This window comes from Lepus europaeus, chromosome 8, assembly GCF_033115175.1.
Source record: "Lepus europaeus isolate LE1 chromosome 8, mLepTim1.pri, whole genome shotgun sequence".
Lineage (NCBI taxonomy): Eukaryota > Metazoa > Chordata > Mammalia > Lagomorpha > Leporidae > Lepus > Lepus europaeus.
In genome coordinates, this window is record NC_084834.1 from 28,272,841 (window position 1) to 28,300,114 (window position 27,274).

Sequence of the window (27,274 nt, forward strand, 5' to 3'; positions counted from 1 at the left end):
TACTGATTTTGGGTGGCGTTTTTATAGCAAACATATTCCATAATTTCACACTAATAGAAATAAATGAGAAATATGTCTAACACAAAGATGCAGAATGAAAGGGTAAAAAATGATTTATGCTTAATCAATGCAAGGATTTTTTTAAAATTTCTATTTATTTGAAAGAGAAGGAGGGAGACACAGAGACTATGCAGTAACTTAATCATTAGAGTGTGAGAGGATTGTAAGAAGAAAAAAAAATCCAGGTAAGATTCTGAAAGAAGAGGGTTGTTGACAGATCAGGCAGCTGCTTTTCTAGATTTATTATATACAAAGTTGATACCAGTTAAATTATGGAGTTTGAGAAATACTCATGTGGGAGAGAGTTATCTGAAAAGTGATTTGGAATAAGCCTCTTTGAGTTATTAGCAAAAATTTGAAAATTTTCCAGGATTATTTAATATGGACTTTCAGGTTTAACTCCCAATATATACCTGTAGATAGAACAGAAGTTTGAAAGAGTTGAAAGAAACAGGTGGTAGTTGTGGAAAGAGGAAAGATTTACAAGAGGAAGAAGTGGAAACATAGGCAGAATGGACTGGGGACTTGAAAACCAGGCCCCTTAAAGGACTGATACTTATTTTGTAAAAATGAGACCAAAATAATTAGCTCCTTTTACATATAGAGAAAGAAACGTAGATGGAGGTTGTGAAGGCAGTAAAGTTGAAAGACACTAAGTGGAGAAATCACAGAGATCATCTTTGAAGAGAAGTCCTCAAGATGTTTGTCTGAGATTGTTTTCCTTAGCATCCCTCACATGTGCGACCCATCATTATGGAGAATTTGTCAGTTCAGTTAGTCTGGCCAAGAAGGAAGCAGTTGAAAAACAATTAAGTTGGCAAGTGTAAATAGTAATGTCACATAAGGACAATGTGTCCTAAGCCAAGAACATTGTTTTATGCAAAGGTAAGGCATATAAAGATTAAAAATTAATTTTATACACCATTAATATTTTTGTGACCATGAATATGTATCATGGAACATACTGAGGCCAAGATTTAAAGTTAGGCTCAGCTTCATGCTCTATTTTCACTTAATTTTTTCACATAAATTGTAAGAAGTACTGTTATTCTTGAAGATAGCTATTTATTTCTAAAGGAATGCATGATCAGAGATTTCCAAAAGTAGCCAGTATTGAGATGCTGTAGTCTAATTTTCAAGCTTATTGCTATGTTCTGATACAACTATAGAAGAAAGGTTAGTCTGCAAAATTAAAAAAAAAAATGATGCCATGAAATAAAATTTACGTACGTAACTAGACTGCATCTAAGTGAGCTCCTATAAGCTCCGCTCTATAGGAAAGAGATTTGTGATTTTTTAAAAGATTTATTCATTTACTTGAAAGTCAGAGTTACACAGAAAGAGAAGGAAAAGCAGAAAGAGAAAGAGAGAGAGAGAAAGGGAGGGAGAGAGAGGTCTTCTATCTACTGGTTCACTCCTCAGATGGCTGCAATGGCTGGTGCTGCACCAATCCAAAGCCAGGAGCCAGGATCTTCTTCCAGGTCTCCCATGCAGGTGCAGGGGCCCAAGGACTTGGGCAATCTTAGGCTTTTCCAGGCCACAGCAGAGAGCTGGATCAGAAGTGGAGCATCAGGGATTCGAAACGGCACCCATATGGGACTTCAGAACTGTAGGCAGTGGCTTTACATGCTGTACAACAGCGCTGGCCCCAAGATTTGTGATTTAAAAAAATATATATTTGGAGTAACTTCTCTGTGTCTTTATATGAATACTTTTTTTTTTTTTTTTACAGGCAGAGTTAGACAGAGAGACAGAGAGAAAGGTCCTCGTGCCCTTGGTTCACCCCCCAAATGGCCGCTATGGCCGGCACACTGCGCCGATCCAAAGCCAGGAGCCAGATACTGCCTCCTGGTCTCCCATGAGGGTGCGGGACCCAAGGACTTGGGCCATTGTCCACTGCACTCCCAGGCCACAGCAGAGAGTTGGACTGGAAGAGGAGCAACCGAGACAGAATCTGGCGCCTCAACCGGGACTAGAACCTGGGGTGCTGGCGCCGCAGGTGGAGGATTAGCCTAGTGAGCCGCGGTGCTGGCCAATATGAGTACTTTTGAAATACAAACACAATTTTCTTCCATATTTCATCTTTATGCCGATCCTTTAGATTTCATGAGAGTTTCCACAAGAGATGTTTTTTTCTCCAGTTGTCAAAAACACATTTGAAACTTAAAATGCAAAAATGAAAACAGACATTTTTCTTGAGATATCACAAGCGATCATATTATTAAATAGCCAAGGAACTTCCTGTTACTGACTTCTTTGAGCTGTTGAGGGAAATGATAACCAACAACCCTAAATCTCCAGCCTTTTACTTACATATCAAGATTACTTCAGATACCTTCCACCTGTTTTTGAAACATATTTCATGTAAAATAATTGTCACAAGACATTATAAAGTGTATATACAACCCACCAATGCTTTCTAATGTATCAATTTGACCTTTGGGTCATACCTAATGACCAGAGTGGTGGCAATGACTCAATTGTTCTGAGGTCCTGTAGAATCATTTTCCTGAATTGTTCTTTCTGCCATTGACCAGTATTGTAGGAATATCCAAGAAAAAAACACAAACTAAACAGTAATGCATGTTTCTTGGGAGTGGTGCTGTTGAAGCTAATACATTTTACCCATCTTCTGAAGGACATATGGGAAAAATTTTTCACTGAAAATAAGTTGGATTCTCCTATAGATACTGTGAATGTTAGAATTTCTATGTTTTCTTTGTTACTTGGTGTATTACTCTGCTAGAGCTAATGTAACAAAATACCACAGTGTGGGTGGCTCAAACAATGGAAATTTATTATAGTTCTTGAAGCTGGAAGTCCAAGATCAAGGGGACAGGAAGTTTGATTCTCTTGAGGTGTCTCTCCCTGGCTTAAAGGACGTCTTCTCATTGTGTCCTCACATAGCTTTTTTCCTAGTGTTCCTCCTCTTATAAAGACATCAACCCTACTGGATTGTGACTCTACCCTTACCATATCACTTAACCATAATTACTTTACTGAGGAATTGTCTATAAATATATTTGCATCAGAGATTTAACTTATATATTTGAAGGGTGAGGTGGGGTTGCCAATTCAGTCTATAACACTTTGTTAGCTAGGAATTTGAAAGCCAAATTTATGTCACATATTAAGTAATTTCAGAAAATATCTGACATTTTTCTTGTATTTCTTCCTTAGCCTGATTTTCTTATTGATTTTCATTTTCTTAGATACAATATTTTTGAAAAATACTAAACATTTTTTTAAGACAGAGAACTAATAAATAAATTAAATTCTCATCTATGATGGATTTGTAAGGATATTTGCTCAGTGAAATGTTTACCAGCAATCATATTTCTGGGGGCTAAAATGGTGGAGAAGATCAACAATCATATTTCTATGAGTATATTCATGAATGCATATGAAATTTAGGTTTATAATACAGATTATAATGGAATGTTTCTCTCTTTGACAATATGACAGAAATTCATTGGAATTAAAAATTTACAGGCAATGATGTAATCCTTAACTTTTTCTAGTTTGTTAACTCTTCTTTCTCTCTCTTTTTTTTTTGTTAGAAACACTTTATGAAAAGAAAGCAAAAACTTATCAAGCCAGAACCAAAGTCAGAATTCAGGTATATCTTTTATACAATAGCAGAAAAGTATAAATTAATGTACTTGATATCTATGTTATCAGTGTCTAAGTTTAAAAAATATAGATTGTCAAAAGCTGAAATTGTTACTATATCTTTTTCAGTGTTGTGGTTTGACTCAGGCAAGGATAAGAATATGTTTGCTTCAACTGCCTTAGTTATCAGTCAGCAGTCCCAGCTAAGTTACACTTTGCAGTGTCCAGGAGAAAGCAGTGCACACAGCACTACAGTTCACTACCCAGCATGCCTTCCAGTGGCATTGCTAGGAATTTTTCGATGACTGTGATGCTATTATGCATTAAATTTGTTGAAAACTTTTGCGAGAAATCACTCTTTTGTGAGCTAGATTTTTGGATGTAATGGAAAGAAGGTATTGTTGAAAGAATGAAGTTTCTAAATTTAAGAAAGCCGATTTCACACTTGTATTTTCTTATTCACTGAGAATACATTCATTAGTTAATTTTGTGGAGAAATATATAAGAAATATTGAAGGCACTGGAGCGTGCTGGCACACAGATGGAAACCAGGGGGGGATTTGAATCTTGAAAGAAAGGAATTGCAATGGGTAATTATTTTAGTTTTTCCTAAGTCATGCAGGTGAGGTTGCTAGAGCATAGAAAACATCAGTGGTTCTGGGGTGAGGTGTAAGAAGACAGAATTTGGGACTGCCTGAATGACTGGAAACTGATCGGGCAATCCCCAAAAGGATAAAGCCTGGGAGGGAGGAGGCCTGAGTTTGTATATAAACTCTTCTTGAGTTCTTGGCTGACTCCTGAAATGGGTATGTGTGGAAAAGACTCCAAGGAGTCCAACCTAATCCAACAACTTTTATAGTTTTTAGTTGGTTCTAGTTATGTCAAAATGAAAAAAAAAAAAAAACTTAGATACTATAATTCACAGACAAATGCTTTAAAGCAGCTTTTATAAAATAAACTAAGGTGTACGTAATGACAGATTACCTCAGTGCAAAAATAAAAATATTGTAAAAAGAATAAAGTCAGAATTCTAGATATAGAAGATTTAAACAAACAGACCCAGTTGACTTTTATGGATGACTATATCCAATGACTGTAATTATACATTCTATCTAACAGTACATGTAAGTAACGTGCTTTATAAATATGGGAACAGAAAACAATGCAATAGAAAATACAGAATTATTGTAGCAGGTTAACAAAGCCAAAGTTACTTTTTTGATAAGATTAATGAAAATTGTTAAGCTCCATAGGAGACTGATTAGCAAGAAAAAGTAAAAAAAGAAGGGTCAGCATTTGGCATAGTGGTTAAGACTTCGGTTAAGATGTCACCAAACCATACTAGAGTGCCTGGATTCAATTTCTGCCCCAGCTCCTGGCCCCACTTCCTGCCAATGCAGACCCTGGGAAGCAGTGGTGATGGTTCAAGTGACTGTGTCCTTGTCATCCAGATGGGAGACTTGGATTGGCTCTTGGCTTCCACACTGGTTGTTGAAGGCATTCGAGGGGTGAACCAGCAGATGGAACTCTTCCCTGACTGTCTCTGTGTCTCTCTGTCTCCATTTCTCTTTCTCAAATTAACTTTTTAAAAAGAAGATGAGAGAAAACACAAATCACTAATCTCATTAATGAAAAAGCCAGCATCACTATAAATCCTATAGATAATAAAATGATAATAAGAAATATTTGAATAACTTCATGTCAGTTATTTTCAACTGAAAGTAATATGTTTTTGAAAAATTGACACAAATATCATTAAAAAATCTAAGTAACCCATGTCTTTTAAAGAAGCTGAATTTTTTTTATTAAAAACCTTCCTAAAAATAGACCTACTATAGAGAAAAAGGTATTACCTGTCATGCTTAAACTATTTCTAAAATATTTGATGGTGTTAAAAGCAGCATTTCCTTTTTTTTTTCCTGCAAATATTCTTTATCTGGTTGGTTTGATTAGAATTTTTTTTTCATTATAGGTGTTACTGAATTAAAATTAGTCTAGCTTTTCAATGCAAAACAATTGTACAGTCTCAACTATGAGTGTTTTTGTAGTTATTTGAGGTTCAGAAAGCTTAGGAACTTCTTCAAGAACCACAAAAGTAAAAGAATCGTGACAGGTACTTGATGCTGAACTCTTAGTGATATTCTTAGTCATGCTGCCTTTATACCATTTACATCTTAAATTTTAAGTCTTTCTGATGATGATTTAAGTTATTTTTAAATGGTATCTTTAAGGTATCAGAAGCAATTTATATTATTAAGGAAAATAATGTATTTGTGCACACAGAATTCACTCACAATATCTAAGCAAAATTGTGAACTGGGAGCTCTATAAATTGTGATCTCTTGTGCTAGTGAGATGTCATTTTTGTTTTATTTTCTATGAAAAGAATTTACTTTATATATAAACAATTTTCCTTGAGGGCCTCTTGGATTAGACTTTATTTAATAAATTAGTAAATGTGGCCAGTAATGGCTCTAGTGATTTAAAAAGTGTTAGTAGAGTAGAATCATGGAGGAAGAGGAGAAGAAAGAAGAGATACATGAGACATAGGAGGAGAAGAGAAAGAAATGGGGTGAGGGGCAGTGTTTCGGCTGGGATGCAGGCATCCCATATCTGAGTACTGGTTAACGTTTCAGTGGCTCTGTTTCCAACCCAGCTTCTTGCTAATGCAGCTGGGAAGGCAGCAGATGGCACCCAGGTGCTCGAACCGCTGCCACCTAGTAGGAGTCCTGAATGGAATTACTGGCTCAAGGCTTCTTCCTGGCCTACCCCTTGGGGCTGTTCCAGACACTTGGGGAGTGAACCAACAGATAAAATATTTTCATTCTCTCTCCTTCTTTCTCTCTCTGGCAGTCTGCCTTCCAAATAAATAAATCATTTAAAAAAGAAGGAAGTGGTGTAGAACTAAAGTAAAATTGTGATTAACATAAAGCAATATTTTTAAATCCATGCCATTTTTTATAATACACATTTCCGTGTACTTTATGAAGTATCATTGTGTACAATACACATGTAGATATATTTCGTTGGATATACTTAAGTGAATCAGTATTAAGATTCTCTTTATTTGCAATCCATCTTCATTCACATCATAAAAATTCTGTGCAACTTTAGATTCCACATGTTGGGACCATTTTACAGCTTAGCCTAGAGGATTTTTCTTGTTACAGAAGAAATTCCCATATATTTTCAGCTCTAGCTTTCCTTAGAGCCTGCATGAGGTAGAGTATATTATAAACTTCCATCAGTCATCAGTCAACTTCGATAATGTACTGGCCAATATCTAAGTACTTTTGCATTTCAAGGGTAAAAATATTTCACACATATATTACCATTGCCAGGCTGCAGTAAACACAAGAGAGTCTGTTTTCCTGGTTCTCTTCTTAGTTATGGGGAAAAAAAAAAAAAATGACGGAAGGAATTAATTTACACATACTCACAAGCTTTGCGGGAACCCTCCACAGTTGGCAAATAGGACCGCTTTATGCACCCACTCAGCAGGATTTTTAAAGGAGGCAGTCACTTGGCTTTAAAAGGTGGGAGTGGGGAAGTTGAGCAAAGGAAAACTGCTGCTGCTGCACTGGATTTGGAATTACTGCTAATGTGAGCACCCAATTGTATTCTTGGTAGGAATGGAAGCTGTTGCCTTATATGGATAAATGGTCAGTCCTCCTTTATTTCTGTCCCAATCTTCCGTGATCACAAAACTAAGAAGCAGATTTTCCCTATGTTTTTGTTTGTCTTCCTGTTGTTTCAACTGCAGAGATTTCAGTATTCAGAAAGGGAAGAAACGAAGTTGCTGTCCTGTTTATGCATTTGTTTATAGAAGCGAACATCTGGTATACATGACTTTTTGTTAACAGCAGTATTAAATAGCTATAATGCTGGAGTCTCACAAATTTAGCACGAATTAAGTAGGTTGCAATAAACCTTGCTACCTTGCTTATGATTGCTGCAAACAAACAAACGAACAAAAAAAACAAGACTCATATTTGTGAATATTTTTATTTGAAGATTCTAAAATATGTGTTTCTGTATTTTTACCAGGGAAAATGATATTTTTGCCTTGATTTTGTAAATATACTATATAAATATTGATTTCATATACACTGGTATCCAAATTTATAGACAATAATTTTCATAGATGAAAATTAAAACACAGTTTGTATCTAAATGAAGGTTCTTATTTCCTTCCCAGATAATTTAAATGATGAATATTGAAATTATTAGAATTAAATAAATAAGTTTGCGAAGATTGGTGGAAATCTGTAAGTTTAAAATAAGGTTGAGAAAGCCAAAAATCAGTTTTAAGGAAAAAGAGGTTTATGTTAAAACATTTCAAAGAAAACCAGTCAATCTCAATTTAATTGGAATTGCCAAAGAACATTTTTCTGGCTTTCATTTCTTTTATAAAGTGAAATATTTAGTATAATATTTCTAAGCTAGAGAGTCAAAGATGTGTCATTCTTAATTTTTTAAAAATGAAATTTATACATGAATTGTAATATGCACTTTTCTTTTTACCTCAGCAGAGTTAGGATTTAGCTGTACTTTGCAGTGAAGTGAGATCTCTTCTTTTCATAGCATCATCTTCTTAATCTCTGTTAACTTTTTTTTATACTTAATCTATTTTACTCCAATTTTTAAATGGTTTCTTTAAAGTATCAAAGGCAGTTTCTATTATTAAGGAAAACAATATCTAAGCTAAATTGTGAGCTGGGAGCTATATAGATTGTGATCTATTGTGCTATTGAAATGACATTTTCATTTTATTTTCTATGAACAAGATTTGCTTTATATATAAAAAATTTTCCTTGAGGGCCACTTGGATTTGTTTAGTACCTCTAAGTATATTTCAGACATCTCTGTTTTATTCAGATAACCTATTGCATTCCATGAATATAATACTACACTCTCTTGATGTCTTTTTGCAATGAGCTGATAATCCTTTGCAGATTAATATGACGTTGATAAAATTTTCTTTTGTTGAACTTGTGAAACATGTAATTCTTTTAAAAAAATCTAATTGATTTCTGAGTAAAAAATTGATAGATCTTTAATTCATATAATATTAGATCTTTAGTTCCAAAATATTCTGTTGATTCATAATATTAAATTTATAGTTATAAATTCAGATGCTGGTCGTTAACTTTTTACCCTTTTAGTATTTAATTTGCCTCAATTCTGTAAATTGGAAGTATTAACATTTAAGTATACCATCTGTGAACTAAAATGTACCATTTTGGGACCCTTAAGTTTCCCTTATTTTTAAAAGAAATATCTGGGCTTCTAAGCATTCATATAATCCATGTAAATATATAGATGAAAGATAATTTTAATGGCAAAATTGAAATATCAATTTACATTTTATATAATATAATCAAATAACGGAATATTGTATCTACTGCATATCGAAATATGAAATTCACACTGCAGAGTCTGATGTTGTAGACAGGTTCTTGAATGTTTTCTTTTTATATATAAATGAATTTCATTTTTTCTGTTTATCATCACTTTTTCCTGAAAAAGGACCAAATTCTCTTATCTCAAAATAATTTTAAAGTTTTCTCCCTAATAACTTTCTTTTGGTCTTTTCTGAAATTTTGTTAGCTTGCTTATCATGAGATATATTCTTTCAGCTGATTATTCTGGATCAGTACCCGGCCTAGGCATTCTTATTATTTGAAAATAAATTTATTATGAACAACATTTCTCTACTCACACTTCAGTTTTTGTGTTCTGTCTTTGGGGAATTTTAGACTCTGAGTGTTTAAGGAAACTCAGAGATTCTCTCTCTATTCAAAAGGTAGATCTTCTACCACATGGTCCCAACATAGACTGTAGCAGAAAACTCCAGGTTTTCAGACAGTTGTCTGTGTGAAGCTCAATATCTGTATCCCTTGATCTGGTACATACTGGTCTTCTTGAAGCCACCTTGTGTTACCAAATTTCTCTTTACAGATTAAGTCTCTCAACTGCTTTTCACTAATTATACATGTAAGGTGGCCACAGTATCATAATTGAGATGGGAGTTCAAGCCATCATAAGTAAAAATAAAACTTGAATTATTTAAGTAGGGGTTCCATGCCACAGAATATGATGGGCATCTCTTCTGTGGACCTGTTTAGCACTGAAAGCTCTAGGGATTCAATGACTCAAGGGCTATCTCCAGAGGGTGTTCTCCTTGCTTTCATTTTAGATCTCTGCAGTCTTCTCTTGGCTTAAATACCTCTTTCAACATTCTTCTTCATGTGATAAGGAAAATGGCTGACTTCTAAGTGTCTTTAATTCAGTTATGCCCTGCTCTACCCAAAAATGTGGTGGTATATTTACATATATAGAAAAACAAAAATAAGGACAATCTGCCCATTCTTCACTCAAGTTCACAAATTCCACCCCTTCCAAAAAAAAAAAAAAAAAAAAGCAAATATTCTGACTGATTCCCCAATTTGGAATACAGTATCAGCTCCTGTTAAATCATGGAAGAGTCATTTGACTCGTGAGTGGGAGAAGCATAGTTCTGCAAAGGAATGGGGAGTACTAGATAGAGGAACGGAACAGGTGCACAGCACAGTAAAAAAAAATGCCCATTAAAGAATAATGTTTAGGAGAAAACCAAGTATTTACATTTAATGTAAAGTGGGAACCAACTTCAGATCCTATAGATCAACTCATGAAGCCTGGCTTTGGGGTTCAACTTCCCAAGGACAATACTTTGTATTGATTTGAATTCTGAAGAAAAAAAGAAGACAAACCCTGAAACTGTTTCTGATATGTTAACATGTTCTCATTCTATTCTCCTTTTCTTCCTCCCTTCTCTCTTAATTTTTTTGAACTTTATTTAATTTTATTTGACAGATAGAGTTAGACAGTGAGAGAGAGACAGAGAGAAAGGTCATCCTTCCATTGGTTCACTCTCCTGATGGCCGCTATGGCTGGCACTGTGCCGATCTGAAGCCAGGAGCCGGGTGCTTTCTCCTGGTCTCCCATCTGGGTGCAGGCGGCCAAGCACTCCTGGACCACAGCAGAGAGCTGGACTGGAAGTGGAACAGCTGGGAATAGAACCTGGCACCAGTATGGGATGCTGGCGCCACAGGTGGAGGATTAACCTAGTGAGCCATGGTGCTGCCCTCCCCCACTTTTTAAAACTTTGTTTTATTTGACAGGTAGAGTTAGAAATGAGAGAGACAGAAAGGCTCCTTTCATTTTTTTATACAAAGAAAAATAAGTTGTTTTCAGTGTGTGTATTTGTATTATGTATGTGTATAAATACACACACACACACATACACACATACAGAGACAGAGAGACCAGACAGACAGAACTGGATATAATGATAGAATAATATGGAAACTACAATCATAGTGAGTCCTCACCCACCAGCCAAGTAACTGATAGACACTGTTATTTAAAACTTACTGACCAAGGCCGGCACCGCGGCTCACTAGGCTAATCCTCCGCCTTGTGGCGCCGGCACACCGGGTTCTAGTCCCGGTCAGGGCGCCGGATTCTATCCCGGTTGCCCCTCTTCCAGGCCAGCTTTCTGCTGTGGCCAGGGAGTGCAGTGGAGGATGGCCCAAGTGCTTGGGCCCTGCACCCCATGGGAGACCAAGAGAAGCACCTGGCTCCTGCCATCGGATCAGCGCGATGCGCCGGCCACAGTGCGCCAGCCGCGGCGGCCATTGGAGGGTGAACCAACGGAAAGAAGACCTTTCTCTCTGTCTCTCTCTCTCACTGTCCACTCTGCCTGTCAAAAAAAAAAAAAAAAAAAAAAAAGTAAAACTTACTGACCTGAGAGCAGCTTCAATTTTGTTTATGGACTACTCCCTTGGCCTGAGCTTTAGTTGTCTCCTATCATTATTTGTTCTATCCTTTTCAGCCTGATAGTCATTCTTTTTGAGCATGGAAGAATCAGTACAGCTTGTTAATATTCAATTTCTGAAAAATCCCAGGTGATGATGACCTGCTGGTCTACAGACCACATTTTGCGCAGCAAGCTGGTGGATGTATTTGAGTATATTTGATATTTATTCCCCTGGCTCTATCAATTCTTTGGATGACTCAGTTGTTTTTTGCTATGGTTGTCTAGTTAATAATAGAGAAAACTATGGTAAAACACCTTGATGCTATCCCAGTCCTATGATCTTGTGATAAGAAGAAGTCTTATAAAATAGCTCCAGAAATCTGCATCCACTATAAATGTTACCATTTTTAAACTCCACAATGATCTCCAAATCAAGTGTTGCTACATTGCTGTATCTTTATTTTCTAGACTTGCCTTCCTCAGCATTGATTCTTAGTGATAGTTACCCAAGTTTAGGGAAAATATTTGCCTCAATTATCAATTTATTTCCCAGTTATCACTTTATGGTGTTAGTGTGTCCTGTCCTGATCCTCCATTTTCACATCTTTCCTGGGTTATTTGTATTTCCTTGGCCTTCAAGATGCCCCTTTTCCCCACTTTCAGCCACTACTAATCAATTACTATGACTAGAATTTTGAATTTTGTTTAGTTATCAATTGTGGATTTTGTTTTTGCTTCCACTACTCATTCTCTCACTCAAGGACTCTGCTCAAGAGAACTGCATACACAAGCTGTGGACTGTCAGTAACCTAGAGCTCTGAATGTGGTCTGAGTTCAGCACTGGTAAAAGCCCCCAGAGATACCATGTCTCCACCGTTTGTTTCCCCAGTCTAACCTTATTAGATTGGGGGGTTTATTGTAGCAATAGGTGAGACGACAACCAGTTATTGACTGATAGTTGTGTTCTCTGGTAAACTCAGTTATCATATGGTGACTTAGGATTCAGACTAAACTGAGACCTGCTTTTTTTCCCTGGAATAGAGAGGACCTAACTCCTAAAATTTTTTTCAGAAACCTTTTATTTAATAAATGTAAATTTCCTAAGTACAACTTTTGGATTATAGCAGTTCTTCCCCCCCATACCCGCCCTACCACTCCCAAACCATCCCATCTCCTACTCCTTCTCCCATCCCATTCTTCACTAAGATTCATTTTTAATTATCTTTATATACAGAAGATCAACTCTATACTAAGATTTCAACTTTTAAGTCTACTTCCTCACTCATATGCATGGGTTTGATAGGGTTTCACTGGAGTCTGCTGAAGCTACATTAGCAGAATAAGGAATCAACTAGCCACATGAAATCAGTAACTGGGCTTAGCTCAAGGAGAAGGCCCTGTGTGGGTAGGATTCATGCATAGAAGAAATAAGATCTCCAAGGAGATGCTCAAGTAGGGTAAGGCCATAAAAACAAACAAAAATTCTCATCTTTAAAGCATAGTAATCCTGCCCAATAGTACAATGAGGATGAAGTCTTAATCAGGGAATATCAAATTTGCAATTACTTTTTCATGGAGAAACTCATAAAGACAAATATCCAGGAGGCAGAAGCATGGGGAAAGGGGATCAAGAAAACCCTTTCTCTTGCTGTAAGACTGTTTGCATATCCCGCTTTTCTAATGGGCTTTGGCCTACAGTTGCCTGCTCATCACTTTGTGTGCTCCTGCTTGATGGTCTCCTAATCTCCTGGAAACGAGAGTCTAAAACATCCATGAAATAGGTAATAAAATATTGAGTATAGTATCAGCAATTGTTTCAGAAACACTATAATTTTTGTGGGAATTCATTTCATTACCGTAAACCCTATTATCTAAAATCCCTGTTTTAAGGACACAGAATCTGTTCTCAGGGACCAAATTGTCATTAATTCCACCCATTTTGAATAGATTTGATAGAAATGTCTTCGATGACTGACTGAAGTTTGGATTGGGAACAGAGGTCTATGCAAATGGAATAAATTACTATATTGGGAGGAAGAGGAGAACAATTCAGTGTGTTCTTCATCCCTTAGATAGGCCTGTGAAAAATGACCACTGTGCCATGGAAGCACCAACTCCCATTACACTGTTGTTAGAAACACCCCCAGTCATTTCAGTTGTCTTTAAGGGCAGTTGTCTTCAGTGGCCTACGAGTAAAAATGTAGGAACAATAAAAAGGAGTTTCAAATGTTTGGATAATGAAATTTCCGTGAAAGTACATCATAGATTATCTTGATCACCAAGTCAGAATCAATTCAGTTTCTGGTTTTACATTTTCTATTATGTGAAATGATAATTTCAATTTAATTCATAATAAGTAGTGCTCTCACAGAATGTTTAACTGTGCTAAGAGGGAATACATCATTGTATTTTTTGAAATAATTTGGAATTTAAAAATTGCTATTTTGTTTTGAGACAAAACTGTTGGAAATTTGAAACCAAGCAGCAGCTGCAACAGCAGATATAACAATGAAGCCATCTCTTCTTAGGAAAGTATAATGGGCTAGGGAAATTTCTGCAGCCGCCTTTACTGACCTGGTTTTCTTCTCTCATATTGACTGCCTTAAACATCTTACTTCCTGAGATGCTTTTTCTATTTAAGTGAAGAGTAACCTATCCAGAAATTCAAATACTCTTGGAGACTTATGTAGTGTAGCAGTCTCCCTGCTTACATATGATCTAATAAAACAGATTGTTGTGCACCTAGGAGCAGCCACAGCAAGGAGGGCACTTGTTTTTGTTGACAGGGGTGTGTTTGGGCAGGATAGCATGGTGAGGAATGGTGGAGTATAAAGAGAGTAAAAGCAGCAAACACATCTTGTTCAGATAGTTAAACTATTTGAAAATTGTAGTGAATTAACATGACATTATCTTCCACTTCAGGAGGATTGCATCTTATTTTAGAAAGTTCCAGGAACCCTGCTTTGATTTTCAAAGTGAACAGGTTTTACTAGAGTGAAGTGCTAAACCCTTGGGAAGATTTGGAAATGGAGTAGTGAGATGATATTGAGACAAAAGTTGAATCTCATAGAAATATGTTACATGGCTTTTCTTAAAAAATCTGTAAAACTCATGATGAATTTAATGCATTGTTTTCAAACTGAATAGACCTCATTTAGGGGATTAAACCAGGCCACAAACTTGTTTCACTGATTACCCAAGTTGCTTTCAAATCCCGCATTCAAAGCACGAGGGCATCACATGTTTCCACTTCAAGGCTGTGTGTACAGGAAACGAAAGCCCTCGACACAGCTTGGTAGCAGAAGATCCAAATCAGAGTAAATTGTGTAAATTATAACTAAATTGCAAGGCATTTGGACAAAGCAGGCATGCTAGTCTAATCAAGAAAGCGGTGATATTTACTTTCTGATAATGTAGGTTGGAAGAGGAATTGGGAGAGGGAGCCATCACAAATCTCTTTTAATATATTTCTGAACTTGGCAACCTGAACTGGTTTTGTCACGTATTTGCAGCTTAAAAAGTATTTGGCTTTTACAACAGCCAAAATAAGTATCCTTTAATCACTTTCAACCTATGAACAGATGGGCAAACAGTGCTTTTATAAATGGAGCATACAAAATACTTCAATATCAGCCAAAACTAATTAGTAGCAATATCTGAACCAAACTCTAAAACTGATTTAGTGTTTAATATATATTATCCTGTAAGAATTAACAGTTGAAAGGAAATTCCCTGTTCAAATGTCTGCCAAACACAGGGTCTAAATCTCGGACATGATTAACTTACTAATTAACTATTATATCTTTTCTCACATGTAATTTTGCTTAATGATTTTTTCTTTCTGAAGTTATTTGTGTGCTTGATCATGGATTGCTCAAACTTTAAGTGAAAAATGAAGTGCAACTATTGAGCCTAAGTTTTTGTTTCAACTTTCTGATGGTGACTTTAGAAAGGGATGGCATGAGGACAAATAGAGTGATCTCTTCTAAGGTGAAAACTGGTTTATTTATTTTGTAAATATTTCCTCTCATAACTCACATTCTTCACAAAAACTTTATAAAGGAGTTTTATAGACTCTTTGGTGTCTAAGAATCTTGGTACAAATGACTATTCTGTCCATATCAGAATTGTATTATGATAAAGAAAAATAAAACTAAAAATGCATTTGGAGGGCAAGGAGAAGGTAGTTTGTATTGATTCTCTAATTTAGAGGAGGTCAGTTGAGAGCCATATATCTGAAAATTGAAATGCATTTCTCATATCTCATCTACTATGCATTCTTGGATTCTACACAAAGTTGCGCATTTCTGTGTCAGATTCTGTAAATGTGATATGGTTGTATATTTTCAGTATGACTAAAACAAACAAGTGAATACAAACCTTAATCCAGTTACTGAAGTCATCAAAACCACTGAAGATTACGCATTGCCAATGTCATCCTTCCGGGTGTCATGCCATACTTTTGTCCTCTTATTTTATCAAATAAAATCGGGAGAGCTTCGAATTGTGACTGTGCTAATTACAACTTCATGGGAAGCCCCTTAATTTCTTTCAGTATCAGTCTCCTTGATTATAAAATCAGATTAGCAACACTTATGCAACAAATCTACTTTGAGAATTAAAGGAAAGCGTGTATCCGAACTAAGTGCTTAATAAAAGGTTGCTTTTGGCCAGCGCTGGCTCACTTGGCTTATCCTCCACCTGCAGCGCCAGAACCCCGGGTTCTATTCCCAGTTGGGATGCTGGATTCTGTCCCAGTTGCTCCTCTTCCAGGCCAGCTCTGCTGTGGCCTGGGAAGGCAGTGGAGGATGGTTCAAGTGCTTGGGCTCTGCACCCACATGCAAGACTAGGAGGAAGCACCTGGCTCCTGGCATTGGATCGGCACAGTGTGCCAGCCATAGCAGCCATTTGGGGGATGAACCAACGGAAAAAGGAAGACATTTCTTTCTGTTTCTGTCTCTCACTGTCTAACTCTGCCTGTCAAAAAAAAAAAAAAAAAAAGAAAAGAAAAGAAAAAGAAAAAGATAAAAGGTTGTTACTATTGTTACTACTGCTATTAATGGGTTTAACTATGACACTTTTATATCATACCATGTATACTGGTTTAATTCTGAAAATGAGGACAAAATTAGAAAACAAGAAACTTATTATCATTGTTTGCAACCTAGTTTTTTTCATCAGGGTTTTGCTTCATTTTTACTGGAAGAGCCAAAAAATCAGATTCTATGAAAGTATGCCCTCTGTCAGAGTTTCTTGAAAGTTATTATCACATGATTGCAATTCAGGCTTGGTTTAAAGACATTGTGTTAATACTATCTCTAATAACATTTTGGTATGTTAGCTTCTAGCCTTAATTATATGTATATTTTTTATAAAAATAACATTCTAATCATATAATTTAGTGTTTTACTTTGCTTAATAGAAATTTTGGAAGTTATAAGCATTTCTCAAGTTATTTAATAATCTTCATAAATATCATTTTTATGATCACATATTAATCTATTGACTAGATATAATACAATTTAGTATTTGTTTCTTAATTTCTCTAAAATAAATGAAAATATAATGTATATCTTCACATATACGTCTTTTTTCATACTTGGGTAAATTCCGTGGAATAAAACTACTAGATGTATGCTTTTGCTTCATATTGCCAAGTTATTTTTCCAAATAGATTATACAGTCCAGAGCAATGTAGGAAGTATTTGTAGCTGTAACCAAACATTTCCTGGAATTGCATAGTTTTGTAGAGTTTTGGAAGCCAAAAATGGTGTCTGTTGATTTCTGTTTTAATTTAAGACTATTGCTGCAACATTTTCTTGTATTCATATTTTAAAAACTAAAAGTTTTAATTGACACATAATAATTATACATATTTATAGAATAGCATGTGACTTTTAAAAACATTTTAAATCTATTTGAGAGACTGAGAGGCAGAGGCAGGGGTGGCAGAGGGAGAGAGTGCTTCTATTTACTGGTGCACTCCCCAAATGTTCACAATAGCTGGGGCTTAGTCAAGCAAAAGCTGGGAGCTAGGAACTCAATCCAGCTCTCCCATGTGGGTGACAGGAAGCCAGCTACTTGAGCCATCACTGTCTGTCAGGGTGTACTTTAGCAGAGAGCTGGAGCTGTGAGTGAAGCCTGAGTGAAGACCCAGGCAAGTGGATAATATTTCAGTACATGTAGACCATGCGTTATGATCCAATCAGGGCAACTGACATACTTATCACCTAAAATGTTTTTCATTTCTTTCTATTGGGAGCATTTAGATTCCTTTTCTATTAGCTATTTTGAAAAACGTAATTGTTGTCAACCATAGTTACCCTATTGTGCTATAGAACATAAGAAAGTACGCCTCCTATCAACTGGCACCTGTGGACCTGTTAACCATCTTCTTGCCATACCCTTCTCTGCACAATCCTAGCCTCCAGCAACAACTATTTTCTTCATTTCTTTTTTTAAAACTTTTATTTAATGAATATAAATTTCCAAAGTACAGCTTATAGATTACAATGGCTTCCTCCCCGTAACTTCCCTCCCACCCGCAACCCTCCCCTTTCTTGCTCCCTCTCCCCTTCCATTCACATCAAGATTCATTTTCAATTCTCTTTATATACAGAAGATCAGTTTAGTATATATTAAGCAAAGATTTCAACAGTTTGCCCCCACATAGCAACACAAAGTGAAAAAATACTGTTGGAGTACTAGTTATAGCATTAAATAACAGTGTACAGCAAATTAAAGACAGAGATCCTACATGATATGTTTTAAAAATTAATTAATTTTCTATGCAATTTCCAATTTAACACCAGGTTTTTTTTTCGTTTTCAATTATCTTTATATACAGAAGATTGATTCAGTATATACTAAGTAAATATTTCATCAGTTTGTACCCACACAGAAATACAAAGTGTAACACACTGTTTTAGTACTAGTTATAGCATCACTTCACATTAGACAACACATTAAGGACAGATCCCACATGAGATGTAAGTACACAGTGACTCCTGTTGTTGACTTAACAATTTGACACTCTTGTTTATGGCGTCAGTAATCTCCCTAGGCTCTAGTCATGAGTTGCCAAGGCTATGGAAGCCTTTTGAGTTCACTGACTCTGATCATATTTAGACAAGGTCATAGTCAAAGTGGAAATTCTCTCCTCCCTTCAGAGAAAGGCACCTCCTTCTTTGATGGCCCTGTTCTTTCCACTGGGATCTCACTAACAGAGATCTTTCATTTAGGTCTTCTTCTTTTTTTTTTTTTTTCTTTTCCAGGGTGTCTTGGCTTTCCATGCCTACAATACTCTCATGGGCTCTTCAGCCAGATCTGAATGACTTAAGGGCTGATACTGAGGCCAGAGTGCTATTTAGGACATCTGCCATTCTATGAATCTGCTGTGTATCCCGCTTCCCATGTTGGATTGTTCTCTCCCTTTTTGATTCTATCAGTTAGTATTAGCAGACACTAATCTTGTTTATGTGATCCCTTTGACTCTTAGACCTATCAGAGTGATCAATTGTGAACTGAAATTGATCACTTGGACTACTGTGATGGCATTGGTACATGCCACCTTGATGGGATTGTATTGGAATCCCTTGGTGCATTTAAACTCCACCATTTGGGGCAAGTCCAATTGAGCATGTCACAAATTGTACATCTCCTGCCTCTCTTTTTCCCACTCTTATATTTAACAGGGATCTTGTTTCAGTTAAAATTTAAACACCTAAGAATAATTGTGTGTTAATTACAGAGTTCAACCACTAGTACTAGAACAACAACAACCAACAACAAATACTAAAAAGGATAAAGTATTACATTGTACATCAACAGTCAGGACAAGAGCTGATCAGGTCATTGTTTCTTATAGTGTCCATTTCACTTAAACAGGTTTCCCCTTTGGTGCTCAGTTAGTTATCACTGATCAGGGAAAACAAATGATATTTGTCTCTTTGGGACTGGCTTAATTCACTCTACGATGAAAATTACAAAACCTTAAAGAAAGAAATAGAAGAGGATACCCAAAAAATGGAGAAATCTTCCATGCTCATGGATTGGAAGAATCAGTATCATCAAAATGTCTATTCTCCCAAAAGCAATTTATACATTCAATGCAATACCAATCAAGATACCGAAGACCTTCTTCTCAGATCTAGAAAAAATGATGCTGAAATTCATATAGAGACACAGGAGACCTCAAATAGCCAAAGCAACCTTGTACAACAAAAACAAAGCTGGAGGCATCACGATACCAGATTTCAGGACATATTACAGGGCAGTTGTTATCAAAACAGCATGGTACTGGTACAGAAACAGATGGATAGATCAATGGAACAGAATAGAAACACCAGAAATCAATTGAAACATCTACAGCCAACTTATATTTGATCAAAGATCCAAAACCAATCCCTGGAATAAGGATAGTCTATTCAATAAATGGTGCTGGGGAAATTGGATTTTCATGTGCAAAAGCATGAAGCAAGACCCCTACCTTTCACCTTACACAAAAATCCACTCAACATGGATTAAAGACTTAAATCTAAGACCCAAAACCATCAAATTATTAGAGAGCATTGGAGAAACCCTGCAAGATATAGGCACAGGCAAAGACTTCATGGAAAAGACCCCAGAAGCACAGGCAGTCAAAACCAAAATTAACATTTGGGATTGCATCAAATTGAGAAGTTTCTGTACTTCAAAAGAAACAGTCAGGAAAGTGAATAGGCAACCAACAGAATGGGAAAAAAATATTTGCAAACTATGCAACAGATAAAATGTTGATAACCAGAATCTACAAAGAAATCAAGAAACTCCACAACAACAAAACAAACAACCCACTTAAGAGATGGGCCAAGGACCTCAATAGACATTTTTCAAAAGAGGAATCCAAATGGCCAACAGACACATGAAAAAATGTTCAAGATCACTAGCAATCAGAGAAATGCAAATCAAAACCACAATGAGGTTTCACCTCACCCTGGTGAGAATGGCTCACATTCAGAAATCTACCAACAACAGATGCTGGAGAGGATGTGGGGAAAAAGGGACACTAACCCACTGTTGGTGGGAATGCAAACTGGTTAAGCCACTATGGAAGTCAGTCTGGAGATTGCTCAGAAACTTGAATATAACCCTACCATGCAGCCCAGCCATCCCACTCCTTGGAATTTACCCAAAGGAAATTAATTTGGCTAATAAAAAGGCCATCTGCACATTAATGTTTATTGCAGCTCAATGCACAATAGCTAAGACCTGGAACCAACCCAAATGCCCATCAACAGTAGACTGGATAAAGAAATTATGGGACATGTACTCCATAGACTACTATACAGCAGTAAAAAATAATGAAATCCGGTCATTTGCAACAAGATGGAGGAATCTGGAAAACATCATGCTGAGTGAAATAAGCCAGTCCCAAAGAGACAAATATTTTCTTCATTTCTAAGAGATTGGATTTTCTTTGCTTTCAAATACTAGTATAATTGAGAACATGTAGCATGTGACTTTCTGTGCCTATTATATTTATCCTTTTCCAATTCCACCCATGTTGCCACAAGTGACAGAATTTCTTTCTGTTTTTATGGTCGAATAGTATTATGTTGTGTATAAATGCCACATTTTTGTTACACATTCACCTAACAATGAACTCTTAGGTTGATTCTGCATATTGGTTATTGTAAAAAGTGCTGCAAAGGGATACTTGTGAGTACAAGTGTCTCTTTAAAATATGATTTCATTCCCTTTGAATATGTCCCCAAATAGAATTTTTAGAACATATAGTAATTCTATTTCTAGACTTTAGGTAAACTCCATTGATATTTTGATAAGGCTTGCATTCACTTGATAGAATGCTTAGTATTATGGGCATTTTAATAATATTGATTCTTGTAATCTTTGAACATGGGACACCTTTCTTCATGTGTGTGTATGGGTGTGTGTGTGGGGGGGAGTGTCCTATTCAATTTCATAAATGTTTTGTAATATTAATTTAGGGTAATAATATATCCCTAGGGTTTTCTCTTCTTGTTTGTTTGTTTTGGTAACTATTGTGAATAGGTTTACTGTCTGGATTTCTTTTGTGAAAGTTCGTTAGTCATAAGAAGGCTACTGTTTCTTTTATTTTCATTTTGTATCCTGAAATCTTATTGATTTAATTTGTTAGTTTTAAAAGTGTTTTGGTGTGGGATTGGTGTTGTGGTTTAGCAGATAAAAACACCACTTGAGATGCCAGTATGAAATCCAGTTTGAGTCCCTAGCTGCTCCACTTCCTATCCAGGCCCCTGCTAATGCGCCCATGGAAGCAGCAGAGGATGGCACAGGTGCTTGGGCCACTGCACTCACCTGGGAGACCTGGAGGAAGCTCCTGGCTACTGACTTCAGTTTGCCCCAGCTCCAACCCTTATGGCCATCTGGGGAGTAGGCTAGTGGACAGAAGACTTTTCAGTCTGTTTCTATCTAACTCTGCCTTTCAAGTGAGTAAAATAAATATTTTTAAAAATTGAAGTGAAATGGACACTATGAGAGACAATGACATGATCAGCCCTTGTCTTGACTGTTGAGGAACAACTTACTATTTTATTCCTTTTAGTATTTTTGTTGTTGTGGTTATTGTTGTTGCTCTGTTTGTTCTACATAAGACCACTGGTTGAAAAAAAAAACTTTAAAAAAAAAGTGTTTTTTTGGTTTTATAAATGTAAAATCATATCTTCTGCAAATAGATAATCTAACTCTCTTCTCCCCAATTTGATTTTTATTTATTTGTCTTGCCTAATTTTGCTGCTTAGGACTTCTAATGCTATGTTGAATAAGTTTGGTGCAAGGGCATTGCTGTTTTGTTCTAGATCTTAATAGAACCATTTTCAGGCTTTTGTTGCCCTTTATTCTATGGATGTGATATATAATGCTTACTGACTTGCATATGTTGAATTATCCTTGCATCCCTAGGATGAATCCCACTTGACATTAATGATCTTTTCAATCTTTTTGATCTTCTTGATATAGTTTTGGATTCATCTTACTACTATTTTGGTGTAAGTTTTTACATCTGTGTTTATCAGGAATATTTGCCCGTGGTTTTCTTTATTTGTTGTTTCCTTGTCTGGTTTTGGTAGCGGGGGTAATTCAGGTCTCATAGAATGAGCTTATGAGGGTTTCCACCCTTCCATCTTTTTGGAGTTGTTTTAGTAGGTATTATTCTTTATAGATTTGGCAAAATTCATTAGTAAAGCCCTCTATTCCCAGGATTCTCTTTGTCGGGATGCTTTTTAGTACTGATTGAATCCCAATACTCACTATTGGTCTGTTCAGGTTTTTTTAATTTTTTAATTTTAATTTTAATTAGTTTGTAATGGATTCATTGTGGTTTGTAGATACAATTCTAAGAACATAATGATATTCACCTCCTCCTTTCCTTCCTTTGTACCCCTTTCTCCCTCTCACTCTCCTGCCTTCTCCTTTTATCTCCTTTTTTTTAGATTTTGAAATAACATATTTTAACATTAAATTATAGTAAAAATTCTTACTAGTTCACCAAATAAGAAGTTTAACTAGTAAAAGGCACAAGGACCCTAATTTAGTGGGAATGTAAACAATGGCTATAAACAATAATTTGTTGCATCTATTCATCAGCTAAAATGAAATATTACAAAAACCAGTGAAAGTCACACATGAATTTTATTGAAAATGAGAGGCAAATGAGAGACAAATGAGAGGTGATGCAACCAATCTGGACTGGCCACCAACTGGGACTGACACTCCTTACCAGAGTGCGGCCCCCAACAGTGAGTTACACAGCTTTTTATAGTATTCTGTCCACTAGGGCTCACAATTTTGAACCGAACCCCTGGTATGCAGTGAACAATAAAAAGTAAACCAGAATATGGTTGTAAGATATCAGTTAACAAAACCAAACCCAATAAGAGATCCAAGTTATGGTTGTAAGATAACAGTGAAGGACGCATTTCGGTCAACCTAGTTGCTGAGAATTTTGGGCCCACATAGTTTCACAAGGTACACCCTTAGCTGTAAGCAAGCAAAGCTAATATGTATAGAAGCAAGAGATCTGCAATTAGCTTTTAGCCACACTCACTACACTTTTATTTTGACTCTGCAAATTCAGTGGAAAAATGACCGTTTTACCCATAAACAGTAAATGTTTAAGTAATCACAGATCATTTAACTATATTAGTATAACATTTTAACTATTGGTTTGCAAAGGTGTGAAAAAAAAACTTTTACAAAACTATATTTGCAGCAATGCTAATACAAATAGGCATTTCTTTCTTTCCCTCTGTTTTTGTTTGTTTATTTTTTTTAATTAAGCTCCCACATATAAGAACAAATATGTGGTATTTGTTTTTCTGGGTCTAGCTTATTTCACTCAGTCCTTCAGTTGTGTCCATTTTGCTGCAAATGGTAACATTTCTCTCTTTTTTATAGATGAATAAAATTCCATTGTATGTCTGTATGTGTGTGTGTGTGTATAACATTTTCTTTATCCATTCATCTGTTGATTAATAGCTTAGTTGATCCCAGATTTTGGCTATTGTGATCAGTGCTGCTATAAACATGGTGGTACAGGTGTCTCTTTAATTCATTTTGTTCAAGTCTTTTGGATATATACCCAGTAGTGGAATTGCTGGATCATATGGAAAATCTATTTCTAGTTTTCAAAGAAATCTGCACAGTTTTCCCCAGTGCCTGCACTAATTTAGATTCACACCAACAGTGTATAAGTGTTCCCCTTTGTCCACATCCTCACCAGCATTTGCTATTTTCTGTGTTTTGGATTTTGGCCATTCTGACAGGGAGGGGTGTGGTGATACCTCCTTGTGGATTTGATGTGCACCTCTGTGATGGCTTGCACTATTGAGTATTCTCTTATATTTACTAGCCATTTGTATTTTTTCTTTTGAGACCTGACTATTGAAATCTTTTGGCTATTTCTTACCTGGATTTGTTGTGTTTTGTTGTTGATTTTTCAAGTTGCTGATATATTCTGGATATTAATCCTTTGTTGGATAGGTGATTTGCAAATATTTTTTCCCATTCTGTTGAATATTTCTTTACTGTATTGATCGTTTCCTTTGCTGTGTAAAATCTGAGTTTGTTGTTGTCTTATTTGTTTAGTTTTGCTTTTGTTGCCTTGCTTTGGGGGTCATATCCAAGTACTCATCCCATACAGCAAAGTCTTGAAGTGTTTCCCCTATGTTTTCTTCTAGCAACTTCATAGTCTCAGATCTTAAATTTAACAGTTTAATCCATCTTGAGTTGATTTTTATATATGGTGAGAGATATGGATCTAATTTCATTCCTCTACATGTATAAATCCAATTTTGCCAGCACCATTTGTTGAAGAGACTATCCTTACTCTACTGTATGTTCTGAGCAATTTTGTCAAAAATTAATTTGCTATGTGTATATAGATTAATTTCTGGACTTTCTATTCAGTTCCATGGTTCTATGTATTATTTTTTATGGCAGTTACCATGCTGTTTTGATTGCTATAGCTTTGTAGTATGCTTTGAAGACTGGTATTGTGATGCCTCCAGTTTGATTATTTTTGTTCAGGATTTCTTTCACTATTCTGGGTCTTTTTGATTCCACATGAATTTTATGATTGCTTTTCCTAATTCTGTTAAGAATGCTATTGGTATTGGAGGATTAACCAACTGAGCCATGGCGCCGGCCTCTTTGAGCTTCTTGTATCTAGATGTCAATGTCTCTTTCAAGACCTGCGAAATTTCAAAGATTATTTCATTTAGCAGGTTCTCAGAGCTTTTTCTGTTTTGTCTCCTTCAGAATACCTATAATATAAATATTAGGCTATTTATTGGTATCCCCTATTTTGTGTAGACTGACTTCATTCTAATTATTTCCTCTTTATTTTTGTTTGAATTACTTAATATAATTCCAATTATTTTGATGTTAGAAATTGATGTTAGAAATTCTTCCCTCCACTTAGTTCATTCTCCTTTTAAGGCTCTCAATCATATTCTTTATTTCACTGATTGGAGATTTTATCTCAAAAAATTCTATTTCTATTTGGTTCTTATTAATGAGATATATCTCCTTAGTAATATTTTCATTCATGTCACACACTGATTTCCTCACTTCTTTAATCTATCTGCCTGTGCTCTCTTGTATCTCACTGAGTTTCTATACAGTCATTATTTTGAATTCTATATCTGTCATTTCAAAGATTTCTTCCAGTACAGGGTCTAATTCTGGAGGAGCATCGTGTGTTTGGAGGCTTCATGCTACCTTGCTTCTTCATGTCTCCTTTGTCCCTGCATTAATGCCTGCCCATCAGGTGTGTTTGTCTCTTCTTCTTTGTGCAGTAGGTTTTATTGTATGATTTTATGGTGTAGCTGGTATGCAGAGTACCACTTGGCTTATTGCTTTGGCTTTGGTTCTAGATGAACTCAAGATTATAGTCTGAGTGATTTCATTTGTCTTAATCAGTGCCAGCTGTGTGTATGAATGACATAGTGGGCTAGTCAGATGCAGTTCATATGGATAGAAGTGTGGCTTTGAGATGAATAAGGGCTTCCTTAGCTGTGTATCTTTGGTCCACAGGGTGTTCGTGCCAGTCTGCTGGTGAATGTGATAGTCAAGAGCTTGTTAATGGTGCTGAGGGAGACAGTGGTGGCTGCCCCCTTGTCTTACTGGCAAGCCTGGGTGATGCTGGGGCTTGTGACAATAATTGCTGTGGCTCTAGGATTGTGTGATATGGATGGACACTTCCCAGGTCCTGCTAGGAGGGTCCAACTGCTGTGGCTTATAATACCAACAGCCTTACTCCTGCTAGGACTAAAGGATTGAACTGGACACTGTTCCAGTCCTACAGGGTGACTACAAGGGCTACAGATTTTACTCTAGAGAGTATGAGTCACCAAAAAGGTGGAATGCAGGTAGGTTCTCCCCTATGTCCACCTGGTAGATTCCAGTGGCACCAAGAAATTTAGAATGAATTGCTACCATTCTGATTTTGCAGAGTGTAGTGGGGTCATTACTCAGATTTTCTAGGGTGGGAGTGGATTTTTTTATACGCTGCTTCTGGTGTTAGTCACCAGAAGCTAAGGTGAATCCCAGTTGTTCAAGTACAGTGCATTAATGTAGCTCTGGTGCCAATGACCCAAATTCCCACAGTTGCAGGATAAAAGGGATCTGTCATTTGCTGCACACACTGCCCAGATTCTGACTGTGATGCTGGTAGGAGAACAGAGGTGTATTGCATGACTTTTCACTGCAGAATGTGGTACTCTGCGGTAGTGGGGGAGGGAAAGGAGCAAGATGGCTCACCTGTTCTAAGTTCAGCAGTCTCTCAGACCCCAGTCAGCTCTCCAGGCTGAAGTAGAAGTCAGTGGTGACTGTGGAATTCTTTCTCAACTAAAACTGCATGCTGCAGAATACACTGAGGTTTCTTCCTACTACGATGTAAGATGGTGACTCACAAATGGCTGGTAGCTGTGCTGGATGGCTGGTGACAGTGGTATCTCTGTCTTGCTCTTCTTGTCCCTCTTGTCTTCATTGTTGTTTTTCATTTCATCAGAAATTTCTGTGAGATCTCTGGAAACAGTCTTTTATTTCCTTGTGTTTTGATGGGCATGGGCTACTTGGAATCATTTATATAACATTTAGAGAATGGTTCATAGTAGTTTCTTCAAATAAAGGCAAATATATTGAAATTTATAAATAGATTCAAAACAAGGGAGTATTCCCATTCTTTATTAAAATTAATCTTAATGTAGTCATTCCAGATAATTCATATTCAGATCTTAGACTAAGCAGACTACTGCA

The 27,274-nt window shown here is 36.3% G+C and overlaps 1 protein-coding gene across 1 annotated transcript in view; it reads left to right on the plus strand.

Moving 5' to 3' along the window:
- Positions 1–27,274, plus strand: part of IQCM (IQ motif containing M) — a 431,659-nt gene that overhangs the window by 153,873 nt on the left and 250,512 nt on the right. Inside the window, 1 exon segment of the mRNA XM_062198888.1 lies at positions 3,621–3,679. Coding sequence (XP_062054872.1) covers positions 3,621–3,679 — 59 coding nt within the window.